General features: G+C 36.6%; 1 protein-coding gene across 3 annotated transcripts in view; it reads left to right on the top strand.

Moving 5' to 3' along the window:
- MAP2K4 (mitogen-activated protein kinase kinase 4) overlaps window positions 1-22749 on the top strand; it is a 129049-nt gene that overhangs the window by 65959 nt on the left and 40341 nt on the right. For all 3 annotated transcript variants that reach the window (XM_010376128.2, XM_010376129.2, XM_030923451.1), the window contains 2 exons: window positions 1297-1471; window positions 14882-15001. In XM_010376128.2, coding sequence (XP_010374430.1) covers window positions 1297-1471; window positions 14882-15001 — 295 coding nt within the window. The remainder of the gene's footprint in view (window positions 1-1296; window positions 1472-14881; window positions 15002-22749) is intronic.

Below are 22749 nucleotides of genomic sequence, written 5' to 3'. Positions count from 1 at the left end.
TATTTAGACCAAGTGTATGAATCTTTGAAGTGTAACTTTGAACCTTAATATTAGAACATACGATTATTCTCAGGGTGGGGGTAGACTTTAAAGTTTTAAGTTTTTGGGGAACCTTAAAAGTTGCTACAGAAAACCATTCTACTGATTGGAGAAAACATTCCTAAATTTTGGAAGAAGAAAAATAAATGACCAAGCACATAAACTTTCCCTGTTGGTTTCATAGGATCAGAGTTAAAAAGAAATCTTAATCATTTCATATGAAACTGAAAAATGTAGTTGATATTTAATGATTTTGTGTGTGTGTGTGTGGTTGATAGTTTGTTCCTACTCATTGGGTTTGGTGTGTGTGTGTGAGAGAGAGACAGAGAGCAAGAGAGAGAAACAGATTGGTTTTACATTTTTCATTGGATTTACTTTTTTATAAAGCATGGTTAGAAGTTAATACTTTGATCTCCAGGTTGAGATTTTGGAGATGATTTTTTATTTAATGGAAATATGTAATGAGTGAGCTCTTTTGTCTATGAGCCACTTATTTTTTATCCCATTGCTTTATCGAACGGGGGCTGAAAATTTCAATTTTGAATAGCACATGGCAATTTTCCTCTTAGAGCCGGCTAGCTATTCAGTTGACTATTCTCCCACCTCAGCATGGTATTAACAAGAATGGAACAGTATACTAAGGCACTATTTCCCAAACATTACTGGAATCATCTAGGGGTCTTTAAAAATACTGTTTTCTGACTCCCGTCCCTGGATAATTCAGATTTAATTGCTATGGGATGATACCTGGGCGTTGAGATTTTAAAAATCTCCCCCAGGTGATTGTAAGGTACAGCCAACTTTGGGAATAGTTGTACTAACTGAAGATTGAGGCACTGGAATAACTAATGTTGGGTAAGATAGGATGAGAACTTTTTTGCAATGAGGTTCGCAGCTCTTGGGATTCTCACTTGATAATGCTGTTTGGATAAATCCTTATCCAAGTTTGAATAAGATCTTGTATTTAGAAATGAAAACTGATCCGCAGAATTAATAAATGGGAATTGTTTAAGTCTTCTTGGGAATTTGTTTTTATGAATCCCATCGAAGCTATGTCTATTGACTACCTAAATCTAGATCATTCTTAATCCAGTGTGTAAAAAACCAGGATGACACAAACGAAAAACTTCAAAAACCTGGAGGTCAGACTATTTTAGTAATTTAGAAAACATTTTTCCCACACATTAATCAGTACTAAAAGAAAAAAGTTAAAACCTATTTAAAATGTGGAAAAATTGCTTCCCAATATTTTAACAGAGAGAGACTGAGAACACACAGCATTGAGTCATCAGGAAAACTGAAGATCTCCCCTGAACAACACTGGGATTTCACTGCAGAGGACTTGAAAGACCTTGGAGAAATTGGACGAGGAGCTTATGGTTCTGTCAACAAAATGGTCCACAAACCAAGTGGGCAAATAATGGCAGTTAAAGTAGGTGATGCCATGATTATTTTTGGTACTTTAATCCATTAGGTGAAATTTCATGGTGCAGTAATACCACTGTTGTTGTGTTCCTACTTTTGTGGTAAATGTGGGTGTTTAAAAACTTGTTTCTCCAACTCCTTTGAGGGTGTTCTGTGTAGAGGTTTCTTACTGGTAGCACATTTTCTATCTCTTTGGAAACATGAGTGTATGAAGTGTGCATGTTGATTGCATTTTTGGCATGATGCATTAACATGTTTTAAACTTCAGGCCCTTCTACTGCCAAGGTGAGTTCAGGCTGGGCGGCTGCACCCCTGGGAGCAGGGCAGTGCTGCACTGAGCCAGGCGGGAGCTGGAAGAAGACGCAGCACACTGGGTTGGGCAAGGTGCGGGGCTAGGGCTAACAGCAGTCTTACTGAAGGTTTCCTGGAAACCACGCACATGCTGTTGCCACTAACCTCAACCTTACTCGGTCCTGACCGGCTCGGCTTCTGTTTGTTTATTTCATCTCTACTCAGTACTGCCCTGTTCCCTGGTTTTAAAGTTGTACTGAAATGCATACCTTGTGATAATGTTGTCACATTTTGTCCTTATTGTGAGTGTCATGCCACTTAATATGTTCATTAAAAGGAAAAAAAATGGCCAGAAAAGGAAATTTGATCCATAGACAATACCTGGCAAGCTTAGGCTGGTACCTGTAATGAACTGGTGGTTTCCATTTGACTCCTAGTGGTTTCATGTAATTGTAACTTATTCTTTTGTTTGTTTAGATGTTTCACAAATCTTTGCTGTATGTCAGATAGTTCAGGAAAATCAGCAACAGCAGGAACAACTTGCAAAAACAAAGGAAAAAAAATACCCTCTCTGAGCTTAAAATTCCTATGGGAACAAAAATGTTTCAGTTTACAAGAATTGAGAATGGATTTGCATATAGTCCAAGCTAATCATCTTCCTATTAGTGTCCTGTTTTAAGAGTTTGTCAGAGTGGTTGATAAGAGTCCTTAGTTTTTTCTTGACATTTGAGAATGAATTTATATTAAAATAAAATGCTTTCTGTGTAGAAGTCTGTTGTGAGCCAAACCTTATTGTAACTATTTTAGTATCCTTCATTGTTGAGCATTTCTTTTTGCTGGGTCATATGAAAGTAATGTTAAATTAGTGGTGGGGAAAATTTTTATGATTCTCTCTATGGGTTCGTAACATTTTTTGGCTGTATTTTTAAAATGTAGTGAGAACTATAGACTTTTCGTAGGCAGATGTATATATACACAACATTTTACATACAAACCACAGACCTCTAAAGATGCACAGGTGAAGAACTCTGCATTATGTGTTAAAATAAAATGTTTTCTTGGAATATGAAGTGATTTCCGTATTCCTATCTTGTGCCACTGCAGTGTAAGTGGAAAGAATCATTTTATTTAGACTGCTGGATGAGTGTTGTATTGTCCTTTTGTGCTACCTGTGTGTGACATCCAGTTTTAGTTGGCTGGATCTTAAGGGAAAGGTTTCCTATATAGTTAAAGTTGTAAACTTTTCTTTCAGGTACTAGGGAAAGTAATTTAAACAAATTATTTCCTACTTTTTACAGTTTGTGTTATGTGTGCTTCAACTTTGTTGATGAACATTATAAACTGTTTTAGTAATACGGATGGATTTTAGCCATTGTTAAAGAGGTCATAAAGGTAAAAAGAAGGTACTTCATTTTGACATTTAAAAGTTTTTCTCACTGATTAATTTGATAATATTTTGGGTTGTGTAATGCTTACTCAAGTTTTGTAGGAATTCAGGAATGAAAATAGGAAATTGTTGTCTATCATTTGTAATTTTACCTTATCAGTGGCTGCTGTGACAGCTCCAGTTGGGATGCTATTAAAAATCCCAGCTGTACAGGAAGAACTTTCAAGGCAGTCATGAGACCTACAAACTGGTTGCTGTCACATGTATACCCACCACATGGTACTACCTAGCTTTGTTTACCATCTGAAATTCTTGAGCACGCGTAGCAGTTGGGGATGGGAGAGGATGGCAATACAACACATCAATTAACATATAGATGAGGAGTACCTTTGGATTCCGTGACTTCATTAATACTGAAAGAATAAGGGTTTTTGCATTAATAGGCATTAAAATTTGATACCAGTTGATGACTGATGTATGCCATCTCTGAATTAAAGAATATATTTATTGTTGGTTTCTTCAAAGAAGAATAGTCATTCATCACACTTGAGAGAGTTCATTCATTCCTCACTTAGGTACATTGACTGGTTTGACAGGCACAAATATACAGAATCAGTGTATGATAAAGGAGGAGTTTGATCTGAGACTTTACAGTTGAAGGAACCATGAGACAGTGGTTTACACAGCTGAGAGCTTTCCATTGCTGTTGGTGAACTGAGAAACACACTTGAAGTAACTGTGCTAGCATCTTAATATGCACTTTGAGAATAAAGAAGGATTGCTTTATTAGATGTTAAACTGGAAATGATCCTTAAGATTTACTTGCAATATCTGTAGAAAAGTGAACTGTGATATTAGCTTGATTTTTTTCTTTGTATTATTCCTCATTTTTGGTTTTGAGGAAGTCCTCCCCCAAATTTATTTTGCCATATGTAAGAAGTATTTGAAAAAAGGTGACTTCTTAGTAACCAGAAATAATTACCCCAAAGACTTAATCTAAAAATCAGTTATGATATAATCAGATTTAGTGAGGTAACATTGTAAGAGTTATACTTAAAACATGTTTTTGATCTTTGGTTTGAGGACAGTATCCTAAGCTATCAGTGAGTTCCTGCATTAGGATCTAAGATACGAACATTTTTTATCCATTAGTTTTAATTGCACATGCTTGGGGAAAGGGTCTGCTCTCCTGTGAGTGGGAGTAATGTGTATAGTTGTGCCTGAGTGACTAGTCTTAGGGCTGCCTAGGGTAAAGCCATTGTTGCCTCTGGGGTTTCTTAAAGCTCAGGAGGACAACCTTCAACTCTTACCAGGGATTTACTTCTGACTGTGATCAATATCCTTTACAAATAACATTTATTTAGTGTCCTGTTTTGCACGGTGGTAGGGTAACCACTGAATGAAAACATTATACATGAATAGTCACTGTCCTCTACATAAAGTAGGTGCTTGCTCCTGGCAGGGTTAAGTGTAGCGGGGTAAAGGCCAGAGTTCAGACCAAATGTTGGAAGAGGCAATTAGGATTAGGTTTCTGAGTTAGGGTTAGAGAAATTCAGATCTGGGAGAAACACCTAGCATCACTGGTAGAATCAGGATCCCACAGAAAATCTAGGGACACAGGAGAAAAGAGAAAGAGTAAATGAAATGTCACAGCTTAGACCATGGGCTTACAAGCTCAGATGGCTGACAGAAGGAAGAATGATTGTAGGCCTCCAATACCTGACAGTATGTTCTCCACCTGACTCTGCCTGCAGTGTAAAAAATCCTGCATGCCTGGAATACCAGCTTCCCTGCTGTTTTCTAGCAGACTCATGTCCAGATTGACTTCTTGAAGGTATGCATGGCCTTTTCATGTTTGTAGAATATGTGTGAAAACCCAAAGGAATGTGTAAAAGTAAGAATGAATATGAGAGGGAATGTAAGGACTGAAGTGCCTGTTGCTAAAGATGATGGCAGGCAATGGAATTTGAATTGTTGTGTGAAGGGTTAATACTGTAATAAAGCTGTCATCTCATTGAAGAACTGAATAATATTGGGCAGGTAGGTGGGAATAAGAATGTGTCATGTTAAATTTGTCATTGTGGATGATTATGATGACTTTTCAGTCTTCTGCTTGAGAAATTACCTGGGTTAATCAAGAAAAACAGATCTGTTGTTTGAGGGTAGGTTCATAGGCCAGACTGAGTTAGCAATGTGACTTGGTATGCAAGAGTTTCAAGTGTTTTCTTTCTGTTGGAGATCTGCCTAACTTGTCTTGTTCTTTTGAACCTCAACTCTACCCTTTCAACTCTACTGTTTCATTGATGTGAGTCTTGCTGATCCTGGCCTGTTAACCTGATTTTGATTCCTGCAATCCTGCCTCTCCTTGGTATTTGGATTTTGACTTTAGTGTCCTTGACCTGGAATTGAGACCCAGCCTAATCCTGATGCTTAACAGTAAGGATGAGAGCCCTGTGCTGACAGTATCAGCAGCCCACAGCTCAGCTGTTCCCTGAGCAGAATGGAACTTTAATTTGCTGGTTGGGTAGGCCTCCCTGGTGTAGATAATACGGCGAGTATGGGAAATCAGGTATCAGAAAAGTATGGCTTGGCTTGTTTTTCTGCCACTGGAGAGACCATGCTGCTTCTGTCAAAAGTTCCATTACCAAATGATTTCAGTGGGAATTATGATGATGAATAATGATTTGAGGAGGTTCATTTTCGTGTTTAAACACTGATCTTGCATGTCTGAAAGCACTGGAATGATACTGGGATGGCCTTCAATTGGAAAAGTTCCTTTTTGATGGCGTAGAGTGCTTTGTTAGGCCATTTTATTTACTTCCAAAGGGCCGCAGTGATCATATTTGATTATCCAAATCACCTGTGGGATGCAGATGCCATGGCTCTTTTGTTTAGAATTGAGACTGTAGTCTAATATCTTATGCTGTCGTTTGGTCAGATCGTGTGACTTAACTAAGGCATCTGTGATTGACTGAGCCGTATTCTTTTATGCTTCCTAATATTGCTTAAAAGCTGTGGTGGTCATATGAAAAGTGTAAGCAGAGCATTTCCAGGAGGAGGCACATTCAAGAAATGTGGCAGGGCTGTCCTCTTCGCAGCCTTGATTTTGAACTCAGGTTGCTTATTCCCAGTATACATGTGTGTTTGTTTTGCTGTCACTCCAAGTTAGTGCTTTTCAGACTGTGAGTTTCTTGAACTAACAGAATTGTATGTGCAACCCAAGAAATAAATCAGTACTGTTTGGGGTGATGTGAGGGTGGGAAGTAGAGACTCTACCTACAGTCATATTGGAAGCCCTTGGGGCACCAGCTCCGAGGAATTAATAGGGGTACAATTAAGACAGTTTGGAAATGGTTGCTCTAGGTGAATTTTAGTCAATCATTATGTGTTTTTGAACATTCTAGAGATGTGGTTTCTGAAACCTTCTACCATTACTTGGTTAACCTGAATGAATTTTGACATTGGACTAAATCTCAGCTTATATAGTTATCTGGAGAAAAACCTGTTTTTTTGTTTGTTTGTTTGTTTTGTTTTGTTTTTGAGACACAGTTTCACTCCGTCACCCAGGCTGGAGTACAGTGGTACAATCTTGGCTCACTGCAACCTCCGCCTCCCGTGTTCAAGCGATTCTCCTGCCTCAGCCTCCCAAGTAGCTGGGACTAAAGGCATGTGCCACCACACCCAGCCAATTTTTGTATTATTAGTAGAGGTGGGGTTTCGCCGTGTTGGCTAGGCTGATCTCAAACTCCTGACCTCAGGTGATCTGCCGGCCTCAGCCTCCCAAAGTGCTGGGGATTACAGGCGAGAACCACCACGCCCAGCCAACAACCTGTATTACCATACCTCACTCTGCATGGGTGTCATTTGAACCGGTATTTGATACATTTCCTGCATATTTTCTATCATTCTTTGTCATCTTATGACCATGCCTCTGAAATTTGTTGAATATATCAGATTTCTACTGTTACCTCACTTTATTGTCATAAGTACTGAAGTGATGATCTGTCATTTATGGTCTTTAGACCCTTAACAATTTCAGTGCTAAGAATGACATCGTTTCTTTAAATGTGGATGACGTAGTTAGGAAGAAGATGATACCACTCTTACCAAGGCATGTCAAACTTGTTCCATTAACTTGGTCCTCAGGGCAGCTCTTCCCATAATGTAATATAACACATACTTTTGGAACTTATCTCTCAGGTGCTCTGATAATACATAGCAGAAGGTAAGGTAAAAGGAATTAAGTGGATCTCAGTATCCCCAGTGAGAAGAATGGGGCATTACTATTAATTAATTAATGAGGCTGAGATACAACTGAGAGTTTATTAAATTGATTTTAAAAGATTTGAGTGATTTTGCAATTAAGAATTAGCAATGTTTCTTCTGCCCTTAGTAAAACCATATGTGCTTTCATAATTGGAAACAGTTGACTTAACAGACACTTATTTTTTCACAGGAAAGCAAGATTTACATCTGTGATCAGCATTCCAGATATCTTGCTTGCTTCTTTTACTGTTTGTTTTGGTTAATGTTGCCGTCTGCTTTGACGTTATTAATGATGCCTTTGTGAGATATCATGGCCATTTTCGTGTGTGATCTATTTAGAAGACTCTGGCTGATAAGGAGGAACTCGTACCACAAATAAGGAAAATAAGAATACCCAAGATTTTCTGCAGCCTGGAGGAAGGTGATAGGATATTGATGTGCTGCTATGGTTTCTAGGATTTTCCAGTTTTGGTTTCTAGGATTTTCCAACTTTGTATTACGATGGAATTCTGGACATTTTTGCTGGGAAAGCAGCAGATTTGTAGGGATCAGAATAGTAGGGACACTGTAGGAGTGTGATCCTTGCTCTCCTGTCCTCTACATCACTGACTTTGGTTGATCTGATGTCAATCATTGACTAGCAGTGGACTCCCCTTCACATTTTATTTATAGGCAGTAACCTTAAGAGAGATCTTTAGCAAGGATTACTTAATGAACAATTGAAGGATATGTTTATGGCATAGCAGTATTGGTGTTTGTAGATCACAGAAACTGGATGCATTTTCAAAATATTATTACAGCTCTATTAAGATAATCTTTCTTCTTTTCTTCTTTTGATTTTTAATGCTGAACCTTTGCTATATCACGCTTCATTTTCTGTGGAGAGGAGGTCCCATGTGCTGTGTTTGCTCATGTACTAGTTCTAGGATTTCTGCATGGGGGATAAAATACTTACTGATGTCTGCCTGGTACAAAAGGTAGACAGCTGTCATAGGGAGCTTTCGATTTGCTTCTTGTCTTGGCTGTGGTGGTTTTAACCATCATATAATTCGACAGGACAACAACTAGCAATTACTTGACATAAGGAATACAGATTCTTTTTTTTTTTTTTTGAGACGGAGTCTTGCTCTGTCACCCAGGCTGGAGTGCAGTGGTGCAATCTCGGCTTACTGCAAGCTCCGCCTCCCAGGTTCATGTCATTCTCCTCCCTCATTCTTCCCAGCAGCTGGGACTACAGGCACACACTGCCACACCTGGCTAACTTTTTTGTATTTTTAGTAGAGACAGGGTTTCACCATGTTAGCCAGGCTGGTCTCAATCTCCTGACCTCCTGATCTGCCCGCCTTGGCCTCCCAAAGTGCTGGGATTACAGGCGTGAGCCCCTGTGCCCGGCCTGGAATAGAGATTCTTTTGGTAACCTTAGATGACAGTAGGTGCTTTTGTAGGGGAACAAGCCCCCTGCACTGAAGTATGGGCTTTAGCTAACCTAGTTAGAGCAGATTCCACGTAGATTGCTGAAGAGTAAATGCCTTCTGGTATTCTGATTTTGGTGGGTCGTGAATTGAAAATGATGCTTTGCCTTGCTAATGGCCAAATGACTAGTAGCTTGCGTTATTTTATCTTGTGTCGATTTGTTTTAATTGATCCCTAGAATAATCCCTAAAGCCCTGTATTGTTTTCTTGTAATGATTGAATTCATCACCTTGCTGAGTTTTGTTGTGTCTGAGTCCTAATTTCTGATCCAGGAACTCACCTGTCTTTTACTTTGGAATACTCTACCCATTCCTAACTTCTCTAAGCAGCTACAGGTGTACCTGTGCAGCAGGGAGATCTGTCTCCTACTCTGCTCTTACTGTCTTTTATACTGCCCTCTGGGACCCTCAGCTGAGCCATACAAACACCTGACAAGAATTTGTCATGTTAGAATTTAGAGATCTGCCAGGACTGATGGTCATTCCTTTCCACGTCAATTTTCTCATTTCTTATGCCCCTCACAGCTCATTCCTCCATGCATTGTCTCCGTTTCAAAACAAAACAAAAATAGCATCAGGTAGAATTGGTAGCCATTTTGTAAGTTTATTTGATTATGTCGCTGTTTTCAAGTGTCTGTGGCGCCACTGCTTTCTAAAGTCGTTTTCTGGACTCCTCAGTTCCTGATTCCTTACATGTTTGCTGATGACTCATATCCTTTTTGCCTAGAATGTTCAGATCCTAGGAACTGACACCTGTCATGTCCTCTGTGGAACTTCTGTTTTAATGAAGTGCATATATGACTTGTCATCCAATCCTTTTTTACTCTTAAGTCTTTTGAGTATATAATGACCTATTTTCCCTTTCTCCATGTAGGAATGGGATCAGGTAACCCAGAGTGCCTCTTCACACACATTGTTCAAGAGATAGCATTTGTTTTCTGTCTAACAGCTTTCTTTCTATAGCTTGACTTGGCAGGAAGAAAAACTGGGTTGATCTGGAAGAATCAGTAGTTGTCACATCAGGACACAGGCAGTCACAGAATGGTTCATTTCAAGGCAGGCCCTGGTGCTTTGGGATAAGGTGTATGTGCCTGACCTCTCTAGTAACTGAGATATCTTTGAGCACCCTAACGTGGAGATGTAAGGGTTAACTCTGAATCAGGGTGACTGGCAAGGGCCACTACAGAATCAGCCAGGTATTTATTAAGCATCTAGGCACAATGCTACTTGGTGACCTGCTTCTTAGGACCTACAACATGAGCCTTTGTTTTGCCTCGTCTGCAACTCCACCCTTAGCCATTGCGTTGTCAGCCTGCCTTCCTTTGCCACATTTGAGTCTTCCTAACCTTACCCCTTAATAGCGATCACTTCATCATCGTGCTCTTTCCCACTATCCCTTCTCCCGGTCTCTTCCCACCCGTGAAAACAAATTTAGAAAATGAAGGGAAACAAACAAACAAAAAGTCACCATTATGACGGGATTGAGGCATAATATCCGAGTAGGAAGGGAATCAATTAGTTTTCCTTGACAGTATCTACTGCCTGTTTCTCTCCATCCTCTTGTTTGCTTCTTTTTCTTTGCTCTTCCACTCCAGTCCTTAAGTGAGTTTAGTTTTATTAGTTCCTCTAGTCCCTTTTCATTATAACAATGTGTCATAGTCTGCTTTAAAGTTTTTCATACTTACCAATGTTAGTTTTATTGCTAGTCATTCATCCCTGGTGAGCACCGACAAATCGTATGTGAGAGATGGATTTGGTAGGGTTTGGATACAAGGCTGGAGAATGTGTCAGTGTGAAGAGAGAGCTTCCCTGGAGATCTCAGTATGAAGTTAGAGGACACCTGGAACAGCACCACATTTACATAGTTCTTCAGTATCAGCAAAAGGTTATTTATACTTTAAATTCAAATTGTTAAAAATGGAGGCATTCTACATGAGGCTAAGTATTATTCAAGATTTTGATCAATAGATGATATAAGCTGTCAACATTTAAATATACCAGTGACTTCTAGGTGCCATGTTGCACCAAAAGAAGGAAAGTAACCTTTCAACAACTTGGAATTTGGGACATGTCTATATGATTGGGACTGTTCACCAAGTGGATATTGCTGTGTTTTGTGATGAGGAGGAGTAGAGGGCAAGGGGATCATTTGTAACTGAAAATTTTTAGCTTGTCCTATGGGACTTGTTAACTTTCTGTTATTGCAGCCTCATCCATACAGAACTCCCAGCAACTAAATTTGTGGCTGATCCAACCAGTGGCATGAGTTGGACTGGCAGTTTTAGAAAAATTATGTTCTTTGGAATTTTTTTTTTAATTGGACAAGAACCATGCATAATGTTAATAGTCTTAAAGCCAGAGAACTGGGAATGTAATCTTTTTTCCCTGTGTCTCTAAGTGATTCTCAATTGGAGTTGATGTTGGCATTTCTGATGTGTATCTACCTGCTGTTTTTACTGGCATTTACCTGCTTTACTGGGCTTATACTCAGCCTTGAATACAGATTTGGACACCAATTAAAAAAATTAACTTCAAATTTATACATTTCTTTACTATAGAAAACTAATATATGTAGAGTAGTAATTTTTGTTTTGATTTTCAATGTTTTCTTTATGTTATATTTCAAATAAAGTAAAACTTGAAATAATCTGAAAATACTTTTTATTATTGGGAAAGAGATGTGGATTTTTTTTCAAGAAACACAATTTAATTTGTCCTGGGGGCAGGTAATAACTTAAGCTAAGTTAGTAAAGTTGTGTTCAGTAAGAGCTCAGTAGCCCCATAATGAAAAAGAATGATTTTGAAAATAATATGAAAAACTTCATGTTCTTGAGTTGATTTTCTTAAGTATTTTATGGTTTCCTGTAGTTTTCATTCTGCTTTTTACTGGCAGGGAAAAACGGTGTGCTGAGCTCAAGTAAACAGCCTTATCTAACTTTTAAATTTATATAAAAAATGAAATTTTCCTGTTACTCAAGGTTTTTTAATCAATGGTTGTTGCTTCTGAACATTGTGATTATGAGAATTTCAAGTCATATAGTTGGTGTCACCTTTGTACTTCCATTTTTCTGTGCTCTTAGGGACAGCTTTGTAAAGGGAAGAGAAGTTTGTTCTTACTGATGTGTTCAGTTTTTAGGTAGTTATGCTCCTTTAATGTTAGAAGATCCTGGACTCATTTGATTCAAGTGTGGAAGTCTTTCCCGTAGATACTGTTTTGATAGTCCATTAGAAAAACTTTCTTGGTAGTAGCTTCAGTCTCTAAGTATGCTCTGATTTGAATCGTTGATTGTCATTATGTCTTCTGCTTGAATTATTTATTGAGTTATTAAAATCACTAATTTGAAGTTACTGCTATTAGAGGCATGTGTTTGTAGTTAATCCCCTTTTGGGGTCCGTTAGGCCTTTTGAAATAGTTTATTAATTGCTCACATATGATAAATGTTACAGTTCAACCCTAAAACATTAGTATAACTAATTAGAGTTAGCTGTACTTGCTCAATTCCAGACAATTCAGATGCAATACCAGCAGCTACTTTTCTACCCACTGCCAGATACTTAGACAAAATGTTCAGGGGGTGTGGGGAGGTGCTGATCTATTGAAAAGCACGATCAACTTCATGTTATACTAGTAGGTCATTCAGCTGCTCTGTGTTCTGTTTTGTACTAGAAGTGACATTAAAGAATACTTACAGTTGAATAGGTTTTCCTGCCAGCGATCTCAAAGGTTAGAGCTGTGCTGGGAACTCTCTACATTCTGGTTAATAACAGTTCTGTCAGAGAATCTCAGGTTTAGGTATCAGTAAGATGTTGGAACTTCAGTTAGGCCTTTACATCATGTAATCCATATATCCTTTCTGTAGTTACAGTAGGGTTTTTGGACACTGGCTCGCTCCCTAAAGTCAGTTCTTGATGATAACTATTGAGGTTTTGACTGTAATATGCTTTCTAATTGAAATACAAATATTTGTACAAATGTATATTTAGCATACCACACAGTTTTGCAAAACAAAAAATAAACTAGTAAAGAAGATACCTTTTAAAATAGTAGTTTATGTGTATTAGTGTATTTCCATTTGCCAATATATTCATACTAGTAAAAACAGAAAAAAATACATTTGTTAACACCTTTTATAGTGAGAATTAGGTAGAAATCTTCCCCAATCAAAAGGTTATTTGATTTTTCTTCCCTACTTGTCTCTAATTAACAACTCTTTGTCTATTTTAAATTTAGATATATAGGATAATTAAGATTCTTTTATAAATAATTTCTCAAATTAGCATTTTCACAGCTACACTTTTAGAGTTATTTTTTAAAAAACAGGTATAAAGGTAAAATATTTACAAAAATTATTACATCATGCTTTGTACAAATACAGATCACATCTATTTTGACTTTTAAAAAATATCCTTTCTGAGCAAACGTGCTGAAGTAGATTTAAAAGTAAGATTAATAATCCATAAACTATGAAAATAATCAAAATGAGAAGGGAAACTTTCCTTAATATTAATATAACTGGTATTATTTTGTTTCTATTTTTCATTCTTTCTTTAGTCCTTGTTTATCTGAGTATTGATATTTAATATAAAAGTTGTAGATAAATCTGTGTATATAACATAGATGACAGTTAATAAATTTTATTTGCTTATGAAATACCGTAGCTAGCAAGCTGTAAATTTTAAGTAGCAAAATTAAATTTGTTTGGAATATATGGAATTCCTCAAAAATGAAACTGAGAGAACCTACTTCTGTTCCTTAAACAACTGCTTATTCTCATGTCACATGAAATACATCTTTTGTATCTCTTTGTGCCTCTGGCTTTTCTGTAAAATGGGCTCAGGAATTTAATTGACTGCCTTCATCCCTTTCAAGAACATTGACAGATACCTCGAAGTCTTTGGAAGACAAAATGCCACCTTGTGTATTTTTTGATACTAACTTGCCTTGTAAGTACATACTATGTATTGTACACAGTGGCGTGGTGTGACATTGTGAACTTTTTTATGAGAACAGAAGTTGTTTGCATGCTTTGATGTTAAGCTATAATTTTATTATTAATTTTTTATAATTTCTGAACATGATTCTTTCCTCTCTCTCAATTGCAGTGGGAACTGTCCCTCCCAACACCTCTGTGTTCTATACTGTTCCTGAATAAGAGGTGGGAGGTGGGGTACTTAATGTTTTCTGGCAGTCTCTTAGAGATGTGCAAAGAAATTGTTGTGCCGCTTGGTTAGGAATATATCCCTGGTCTGCAGTAGATGGAGGAGTGCTTTATCAGCTTAAGAATAGAAAAAAGAGCCCTGTGTTTCCTCATTTTTAGGTTTTCTTCCACAGGTTTATGCTGCCCTGCATGCTGACTCATGGGTTGGAGAGTCAGGTAGAACTTTTTGTTTTTAATGTATAGAAAGTGCAGTTAAAGGACAGAGTCCCAGTCTAGGATTTTAGAGACCTGGATTCTTGTCTGTGCACTACTCCTATACTAGTATTCACTTTTTCCGGTTCTGGACTATTTCCCGTCTTTATGAATGAGGACACTGTGGTATGGGGATGCTAGTGAGTGAAGAGGGATGTTCTTGCATTGAATGCCTAGATTCCATACAATTTTGAAACGGTGATTAAAAGTATGTATAAAGCTACCTATAATTATTCATATGAAGCTGTTACAACTCATTGTCATTTTCTTTATATTTGCATATGGGGGTTAATTTTTAGTGCCTGAGAACTTCGTTGCATAACTCCCAACATTGTTAGTAAATGCTCATGGTTAAATTGCCCTGTCTCCTTTAAAGGATTTCTGAGTGCTGTGTGTTAAACTTTCTGTGATAAAAGTAATTCTTGTGAAGTGTAAGGAAAGATGATAATTTTCATATCTGGTGTTTGTGAAGTTTGCTTGGTAATTTTTAGTCTCATGGTAGAGGTTTTTCTCTACCATGAGACTAAAAATTATTGTTTTTTTGACAAAAGTATTTTGTTTTTTTGACATCTTTTGTCATTCTTTTCCAGAGAATTCGGTCAACAGTGGATGAAAAAGAACAAAAACAACTTCTTATGGATTTGGATGTAGTAATGCGGAGTAGTGATTGCCCATACATTGTTCAGTTTTATGGTGCACTCTTCAGAGAGGTAGGAATAAACTGGGTTTTAGCTGACTAATATTTATTATTAGTCCCAGTCTAATTGGGACAAATGAAGATGGCAGGATTTGATTCTGTTCTTAAATGCCATATATTAGTAATAAGTTAATATCTCAGTATCTTAGTATGTAACCATGATAATGTACATATTAACTTCTGACTGTTTTTGGGGTGGTGGGTAAGGGGTGAATCACACATACGTGTGTGTGTGTGTGTGTGTGTGTGTGTATTTTAGTATTTGTGGCTGTCATTTGTAAATCTCATACAAATATTTTATGTTCTTTAAGAACCTGAAAAATCAGCTGACTTCTAAATATCAGCGCTTTTGCTACAGTTTTAGATTTTCACTGGGCCTTGAGCAATGCCCCCCCCCCCCCACCCAATTATCTTTACAGATGAGTAAAAGGTAAAATATAGGTAAAAGGTAAAATATCTGTCATCAAGTGTCTATCTGCATTTAATATAAACACTTATGTGTCCCTGTCCATAATCCTGAAGTATACCCATCAGACATGGAAATGAACCATTATAATGTAAATTTTTTTTTTCTAGTTCTCTTATCCAGATTTTTGTGTAGAAACTAAAGCTCTAATTTCTTGGTCTCATAGCCCTGTTTCCTCTGGTTATTTTGTGTCCCAACTTGGGTTATCATTTCTGCCTCCAACTCTCAATCCACTTACTCATTTCCAGTCATCCAGCTGCCTAAAATGTGGAAGTGAGTTTGGGCTAGCAGTAGAACTAGAGCTGTAAATGAAGCAATACGTTATGGTGTCCTAGACTGCCATCAAAAATTGTGATGCTTAGTAGGACTTGAACTGAACTGCTAAGCATTTCAAATACTGTTTTAAAAAAGTATCTTTCTCATTTTGCAAATGTTAGTATGAATAGCTGGGTTGTTATAAACTGGTAAGAAAAACCCTCCTACTCTCTTCTTTTTGGGATGGGATTGTAGAGTGTATCCTTGGGGTTTGTATTGTTATTGGCTTTAAAATTAATACATATTTTTGAAACAGGGCTGAATGTAGCACTGAATAGAAATATATGAAATCTTAACAATTGGAAAAGATGTTAGAGGTTAGTTAATTCTAAACCTAATTCTGAAATTTTTATTTGTTTTTCTGTACTCTTACTAGTACATATGCATGACTGTAACTTCGACCTAAATATTATGTAATGTGATTCCAAATGTTTGCAACTTTCTTCGTGTTGCACAAGAATCTTGCCATCTCCTCCTCCCTTTATTCCCAAACTGTGAACTTTTCTTCACAATCATTGAATCATTCCACCATATGCGGAACAATAATTAATTAGGGACTGAATTAGATACTCTCTCCTAACTAGATTCTGTGGTTAGTTTTTTCAGTGCTGTATTCATTTTCACTATAGACTTTCCCCAGCTCTACCTGAACCCTAAATCACCTCCATAGTGCTGGAATATACCAATTTATTTCACTTGTTCATTTATTTAATCATTCAAGTACCATTTACATACCTAGCCTCGGGCTAGATAGTATGGGAGTCTGACTATATGAAAAGAAAGCTGAGTAAGTCGTATTCGTGATTGACAAAGGTGTGGAAACAAAGCACAGAAGCTTGAAGTAGTGTCTGAGCAATATTCTAATGGTTTTGTTATCATGGATAGCTGAGTCACATTTGGTTTTATGTCTCAGAAGGGTTGAAGGGAGTTGACATATGCAGCTGTAAACACTAACATCTGTTGAATGCTTTGTAGTTTTCACATATATTTTCTTCCCAATAATCTTCGGGATTTGGTGGTATTACCCCCTTTTTTCAGATAGGAAAATGAAATCTAGTGTATTTGACAAAAGTTACACAGCCAACAAGTGGCAGAGATGGGATTCCAGAGACAGAAATCTCGCTGTTCCTTCTGTTTTATTACAAGTCGTCCAGAGATGAAGATATATGTACAGATATAGATATAGATGCTTTTTAAATAAGATTTTTGATATGATAAGATGCGTGATAAGGTGAAGGCTTAGGAACTACACAGTTAAGCTGCACAAAGACCCAGAATGTCTAAGTAGATGAAACATGAACTTTCCCCCCAAATTAGAATGCAATCTGTAATAGGTACTTTCTGAATAATAAAAGACTAAGTTTTAAGAAAGCAGAAAGTAACAACTTTTACAATAGTATGTTTTACAATACAAATATAGTTTTTCAATAATTTTATAATAAAAGTGTAGTTTTACAAGAAAAGTGTTACTTTTATTATTCACCTTTAAAGAGTGAATAGTAGAAGTGTATTTCCCCAAGTTACAAAGGTTAAAAATATTAAAATGGCCAGGCACGGTGGCTCAAGCCTGTAATCCCAGCACTTTGGGAGGCCAAGGTCGGCGGATCACGAAGTCAGGAGCTCGAGACCAGCCTGGCCAGTATAGTGACACCCTGTCTTTATTAAAAATACAAAAATTAGCCAGGTGTGGTGGTGCATGCCTGTAGTCCCAGCTACTCGGGAGGCTGAGGCAGAAGAATCGCTTGAACCTGGGTAGTGGAGGTTGCAGTGAGCTAAGATCTCGCCACTGCACTCCAGTCTGGGCAACAGAGCGAGGCTCCATCTCAAAAAAAAAAAAAATAATAGTATGTGTGTGTGTGTATACATATATATATATACACACACACACATATATATATGTAAGAGATTTAATAAGAGTTTAAAGAAACGTTTTTCTTTTGCAGTTAATGAGTTGCATGCATCTTTTTTGGTGACATGACCTTCAGTTCCAATAATAGACAAAAAAAAAATCTGAGTTCATGAAAGGAAATAGTAGAAATGAATGTATGTAGTCAGGACTTTTTTACCTTACCTTACTAGCACTGTGAGAGAGACAGTGCTTTCAATTCCTGTTACTGTGAGACACCCTCCAGGGATTTCATTTTGCCTAATTTATACAACCACTGGACTTCAGCTCTTGGTTTGGTTCAGTCAGCCATCCATCAAGGAGCTTATGAGATATTCCTTTTCCCATTCTTGCAGCAACTATTTATTTATTTTAATTTAAATGCTATTTAAATGTAAGGGATACAAGTGCAGTTTTTTTATATGGATATATTGAGCAGTGGTACAGTTTGGGTTTTTAGTGTATCCATCACGCAAACAATGTAAATTGTACCCATCAAGTAATTTTTCATCATCCACCCCTTTCAACTCCTCCCTCCCTTCTGTGTCTCCAAGGTCTCCAGTTCCGTATTCTGTCCATGTGTGCACATGATTTAGCTCCCACTTATAAGCGAGAACATGTGGTATTTGTCTTTCTGTTTCTAGGTTGTTTCACTAAAAGTGGCCTCCAGTGTATCCATGTGGCCACAAAAAACAAAAAAACAAAAAAAACATGTTTTTATTCTTTTTTTAATGGCTGTCAGTATTCTATTGTGTATGTATGTCACATTTTAAAAAATGTGAACATTTAGGTTGATTGCATGACTTTGCTATTGTACATAGTGCTGCAATAAGCATACCAGTGCAGATATCTTTTCGATATAATGATTTATTTTTCTTTGGGTATATACCCAGTGGTAGGATTGCTGGATCAAATGGTAGTTCCACTGTTTAGAGATTAATCTTGCTGTTGGGTAATATTGAGCTGCTGAAAGTTCCGTCACTTATTCAGAGCAGTGAATAACACTTAATACTGAAGTTGGTAACTTCTGTGTTGCCATTGTCTTCAACTATGCATAGTTCTTTCTAGGATGGAACCAAACTCAAAAAAAAAGTACAAAGTACAGCTTGGATTTGGCTTAGATAAGTTATTAGGTCACTCAATTGCACGGGTTCCTAAGAGTCATTTTCAGGCTTTGTTGGTAGGTGGAAAAAAGAGCTTGATATTAATTGAATAATGGAAGTAACTTCTAGCCTATATTTTACAAAAAAGACCTAGCATTTATCTTAACAGTGCTGAAACCTAGTATCACTGAAAAATTTTTCTAATACATAAAATTTGAGAATTTCATAGCAGGTAAACTCTTAAAACATCTTTTGAGGTTGGGCAATAAATTCTAGTGCAGAAAGCACTGTTCTGAGTAACTTCGAAATGTAGAAGTTCATCAGATTATAGAAGGCAGTCATGCTGGCTGAAGCAAGTTGTCTCCCCTTTTTTATCCTTACTTCCACCCCTCTTCTCCTTTCCCTCTTCTTTCTCCTTGCAAGTTTTAAATGCAGCTTATGGAAGTAAAATTGACATCTGATAAACTTCCCATATGTAAAGTGTACAGTCTGATATGTTTGAACAAACGTATATGCCTGTAGAATTATCACCAAAATCAAGGTAATGAATACACCCATCACTCACGAGTTTCCTTATACCACGTAGGTAATACCTGCCACCTCTGTGCTGTCCCCATCCTCAGATGACCACTGACCTGCTTTATGCCATTATAGATTAATTTGTATTTTCTAGATTTTTATATAAATGGGATCGTACAGTATGTACTTCTCTTTTTCAGTTTGTAGTCTTTCACTCAGTATAATTATCTTGCATTTATCAGTAATTTATTTCTTTTTATTGCCGACTACTATATGTAATGTTCCATTATGCAGATATATCAGTTTGTTACCCATTTACCTGTTGATGGCCTTTTGGATTGTTTTCAGTTTTTGTCCATTACAAATAAAGTTGCTTTGAGCGTTTATGTACAATTGTTTGTATAAACATAAGCTTTTATTTTCCTGGGGTAATTACATGGTGGTGGAATGGCTGGATCATATTGTAGGTGTATGTTTAACTTTTTAAAAAATGAACAAACTTTTTTCTAAGGTAGTTGTACCATTTTATGCTTCCACCAGTAGTTTTTGAGAGTTCCGTTTCTTCCATGTCTTTTCCGGCACTTAGTATGATCTGTTGTGTTCATCTTTAGCCATTCTAGTAAATGTATGGTGTAATCTCTTTGTATTTTTAATTTGCATGTTTCTAATGACTAACAGTGTTGAATGTCTTTTCATGTGCTTATTTACCAACTGTATATCTTCTTTGATGAAGATCCTGTTAATATCTGTTGTACATTTTTATTTAAATTGGGTTTTTTCGTTATTCAGTTTTGGGAGGTTTTTAAAAATATATTTTGAATACAAGTTTGTTATCAGACCTATGATTTGCAGATACTGCCTCCTGTCTGTGCTTATCTTTACATATATATATATATATTCTTAACAGTGTTTTTGGAGAGCAAAAGTTTTTAATGTTGATACGGGCCAATTTTAAAATTTATGTATTGTACTTTTTATGTTGTATGTAAGAGCTCTTGTCTAACTCAAGCTCACTTAAGATTATTTCTTATGTTTTCTCCTAGCAGTTTTATAGTTTTAGGTATCACATTTATACTTACCCATTTGGAGTTAGTTTTTATATATATCGAGAGTTATATAGTGATGGTTTTTTTTTTGCGTGTGGATATCCTTTGCACCTTTATCAGATATCAGTTGTCCATATAGATGTGGGTCTATTTCTGGACTATCTGCTCTGTTCTATTGATCTATTGTTTGTCTGTCTTTGCACTAATCTCACATGGCCTTCGACTACTCTAGCTTTATAGAAAGTCTTCAGATTTGAGAGTGTTGGTCCTTAAACTTTGTTCTTTGAAAAGTTGTTTCGGCTCTTTCATATCCTTTCTATTTTCATGTGGATTTTAGAATCTTCTTGTCAATTTCTACCAAAAAAGACCTGGAAAAAACCAGCAAAAAAAAAAAAAAAAACCTGCTGGGATTTTTGATTGGGATTTTGCTAAATTTGTAGGTCTACGGGGGGGAGCGTTGATATCTTAACAATATTAAGTCTATTAACCCTTTGCTGTGGCATCTCACTTTATTATTTTACATCTTCTTTGATTTTTCTCAGCAATATTTTATAGTTTTTACTGTATGTCTTTCATCTTTTTACTAGAGTCCCCCTTAAGTGTATAATATTTTTAATGCTATAATATATATTCTTAATTTAATTTTCTCTTGTGACTAATATGCACAATATCATTTGATTTTTTTTATATTGATCTTGTGTGCAGCAACCTTGCAAAACTTAAATTCCAGTTGCTTTTTTAGCTGCCTTCAGATTTACTACATAGATCATCATTTTGTCTGTGAATAGAGTTACTTCTTTCTTCCCCAATTAGTTCCTTTATTTATTTTTGTCTTGCCTTATTGCATTGGCTAGAACCTTCAGTATGCTGTTGAATAGATACAGTGAGAGTAGACATCCTTGTTTTTTTTTCTGATCCTAGAGGGAAAGCATTCATGTTTTCATCATTAAATATGATATTAGCTGTGGGGTTTTAATAATTTTGTTTTTAATCAAGTTAAAGAAGTCTCCTTTTACTCATAGTATGCTGAGAGATTTTGTCAGGAATGGATGTTAGATTTTTGTCAGATTCTTTTTCCAGAGCCTTGAGATGTTTTTGAGATGTATGGTTTGTTGGTTGTTTTAATAATGGTAAGTTATATGGATTGATTTCTGATATTAAGCATAGCTTTTATTTCTGGGAGAAATTCAGTTGGTTATGATATATTGTCTTTTTTATCTGTCATTGGATTCAATTTGCTAAATTACTAACATTAGCTAATTTGCTAAAATTCATTTAAAATTTTTGTATCTGTGAGAGACATTGATGTATAGTTTTCTTATTTTTGTCTGACTTGTATCAGTGTAATGCTAGCCTCATAGAATGAGTTGGGAAATAGTTCCTCTTCCTGAATTTTCTGGGAGAATTTATATAGAATTGGTATTATTTTTTTGTAAATATTTGATGGAATTTACTAGTGAAGCCACTTGAACTTGGCAATTTCTTTGTAAGAGTATTTTTGACGGAATATCCAGTTTCTTTCGAAGATAGAGTTCTGTTCAAGTTACGTATTTCTTGTCGAGTGATCTTTGGTATTTGTTTCTTTGAAGAACTTTATCCCTTTCATTTAAATTATCAAATTTATTGGAATAAAATTATTCATATTTCTTTTTTATTATTTTAATATTGGTAGAGTCTGTAGTGTGTTACTTCTGTCTTCCCTGTCCCTCCCTCCCTGCCACTTGTTTGTGATACCGGTAATTTATGTCTTCTTTTTTTCTTCGCAATTAGTCCAGCTAGAGGTTTATCAATTTTATTGACCATCTCGATGAACTGGCTAGCTCTCAGTTAAATGATTTTCTTTTCTTTTCTTTTATTTTTTTAAGTCAGGGTCTTGCTCTGTAGCCCAGGCTGGAGTGGTGCAGTGTCATCATCCTAGCTCAACCCAACCTTGAACTCCTGGGCTCAAGGGATCTTCCCACATCAGTCTCCTGAGTAGCTGGGACTACAGGCATGGGCTACCACCAGCCTGCTAATTAATTTTTTTTTTTTTTTTTTTTTTGGTGGAGGTGGGGTCTCGCTTTGTTGATCAGGCTAAACTCAAACTCTTGGCCTCTCCTTAGCCTTTCTCCCACCTTGGCCCCCTGAAGCACTGGAATTACAGGCATGAACCATTGCGTGCAGCCTCAGTTACATGATTTTCTGTATTGCTTTTCTATTATTATTTTTATTTTTTGATGGGGGGATTCATTCTGATTGTGGTTTCTTCCTTTCTTTTCCTTATTTTTGCTTAATATTCTTTTTTGTTTCTTTGTTTCTTAAGGTGGTCCATGTTCTTTTTAAGTTGTGAGATATTTTAAACATAGACTAAATTACAGAGGAGAAATAGCCACCCAAATCCTATATTGGCGTATTTACTCTTTATGTCTTTAAATATTATAAATACAC

The sequence above is a fragment of the Rhinopithecus roxellana genome, chromosome 19, assembly GCF_007565055.1.
Source record: "Rhinopithecus roxellana isolate Shanxi Qingling chromosome 19, ASM756505v1, whole genome shotgun sequence".
Lineage (NCBI taxonomy): Eukaryota > Metazoa > Chordata > Mammalia > Primates > Cercopithecidae > Rhinopithecus > Rhinopithecus roxellana.
This window is presented reverse-complemented; position numbering and strand designations above follow the sequence as displayed.